This window comes from Micromys minutus (genome assembly GCF_963924665.1).
Source record: "Micromys minutus genome assembly, chromosome: 24".
Taxonomy (NCBI): domain Eukaryota; kingdom Metazoa; phylum Chordata; class Mammalia; order Rodentia; family Muridae; genus Micromys; species Micromys minutus.
Window position 1 is genome coordinate 10,226,265 of NC_137959.1, and position 2,157 is coordinate 10,228,421.

Consider the following 2,157-nt stretch of genomic DNA (forward strand, 5'->3'; position numbering starts at 1 on the left):
TTTTTTGTGTGTCCATTGGTAGGGTCTACATGCCATGGTGGATCACCCTACAGTCACACACATGTGGACATCACTAGTTAGTCTCAGTGGGCTATGTCTATATACTTATGCATATATATGCACAAATATTTAACAATAACAACTAAAGAAGGGGAAGCCAGGGATTTGAGGGGGCATGGGATGTGTTGGGGAAATAAAAGACAATGGAGATAAATGGTAGGGTTATATTCTAATTAAAAATAATGTACCTAGCTGGATGTGGTGAAGCATGTCTTTAATCCTAGCAGAGGTAGGCAGATCTTTGTAGCCTAGTCTACAAAGTGAGTTCCAGGATGGCAGAGGCCACACAGAAAAACCCTGTCTCAAAAAAACAAAAAAAACAAAAACAAAAAAAAAAAAAAACCTATAACAAAGCAAAACTTACTTATTTTAAGAGGAAAATAAGTAAGATATAAAACACACTGTGGTCTGTGAAAAGGAGGATGTGATATTGGGAGGGGCTTGGGTAGATATGGGAGGAACTAGGGCTGTAGTGAGCGGTGGATGGGGTTGTAGTTCCTTGTGTATGAATATGAAATTCTTAAAAACTAAATGATCAAAAATAATTGAAAAAGGAAGATCCTGGGTAGCTGAGTATCTGAAGTCAGATCTGAATACGCATTAAGTGTCATAGCTTGGAGTTCCTCCTGAGGTGACCTACAGGAGGTTATGGCTGAACTTAGGAACCTCAGCCTCTACAGAGAAACAAGCACTAAGCAAAAACCTCATGTCACCAATGCATGGGTTTGAGTTACAGCAGACAGCCCCCCCCCCCCGTTTGTTTCCTCTCAGTTCAGTCAGTTGCTTCTCTTTTATAGACACTTCATTTACATGGAACCAGACAACCACACGGGGATTCCAGCATTTTACCTGCTGGGACTTTCAGAGAATCCAGAGACTCAGTCTGTTCTCTTTGGGCTGTTCTTGTCTTTGTACTTGGTGGCCATCTTTGGGAACCTGCTCATCATCCTGGCCATTGCCTCTGACCCTAAGCTACACACACCCATGTATTTATTCCTCTCTAACCTATCCTTCTCTGACATCTGCTTCACCTCTACCACTGTCCCGAAGATGCTGCTGAACATCCAAAGCCAGAGTAAGCGCATCACCTATGCAGGCTGCATCACACAGATGTACTTCTTCACAGTCTTTGGACTTCTGGACAATTTGCTTCTGACTGTGATGGCCTATGACCGCTTTGTGGCCATCTGTCACCCCCTACACTATACAGTCCTCATGAACCCTAAGCTCTGTTCCCAGCTGCTTCTCCTGGCATGGCTCATAAGCATACTTGGAGCCCTGCCTGAGAGTTTAACTGCACTGAGACTGTCTTTCTGTGCTGTCGTGAAAATCCCACACTATTTTTGTGAGCTCCCTGAAGTCCTTAAGCTAGCCTGCTCTGACACGTTCATCAATAACGTCGTGTTATATATTGTAACAGGCATCATGGGCTTTTTCCCTCTTGCTGGGATACTTTTCTCTTATTCGCGAATTGTGACATCTGTCTTGCAGATTTCAGCAGTGGGAGGGAAGTATAAAGTATTTTCGACCTGCGGTTCTCATCTTTCAGTTGTATCTCTGTTCTATGGGACCTGCCTTGGAGTGTACCTCAGTTCTACATGGGCGCAGGCTTCTTGGGCAGGGGTCTTTGCTTCTGTTCTGTATACTGTGGTCACTCCCATGATGAATCCTTTCATCTACAGCCTGAGGAACAGGGACATGAAGAAGGCCTTGAACACACTGCTTTGTAGTGTGTCCTCCTCATCTTGAAAGTAAGTTTTAAAAGTGTGTGTGTGTGTGTGTGTGTGTGTGTGTGTGTGTGTGTGTAAAACAGAGGACAATTCTAGGTATTCCTCTTTAAGATGACCATCTACTTTGTTTTGGACACAGTCTGCTGTGGGATCTTGGCACTTAGTGCTTCGGTTTGGATAGTTAGCCAGTGAAATTCAAGGATTTCTGTCTCTGACTGCTCTACATTGGGATTATAAATGTGTGTCATGTTGATTTTTTGCATGGATTCTGTTGGTTAAATTTGGGTGCTCATGCTCACATGATGAACACTTCTGAAAGTTGAGATATCAGCCTTGTCTTTGTTGACTCTGTTTTCGACCTTGTGGA

General features: G+C 43.4%; 1 protein-coding gene across 1 annotated transcript; it reads left to right on the top strand.

The window, feature by feature from the left end:
- Window positions 1-870: 870 nt before the first annotated feature.
- On the top strand, window positions 871-1,809 carry LOC308436331 (olfactory receptor 7C1-like; the record flags this gene model as incomplete). Its single annotated transcript, XM_080937211.1, has 1 exon — window positions 871-1,809. One exon carries the CDS (start codon window positions 871-873, stop codon window positions 1,807-1,809), a length of 939 nt encoding a protein of 312 aa, XP_080793337.1.
- Window positions 1,810-2,157: the final 348 nt, after the last annotated feature.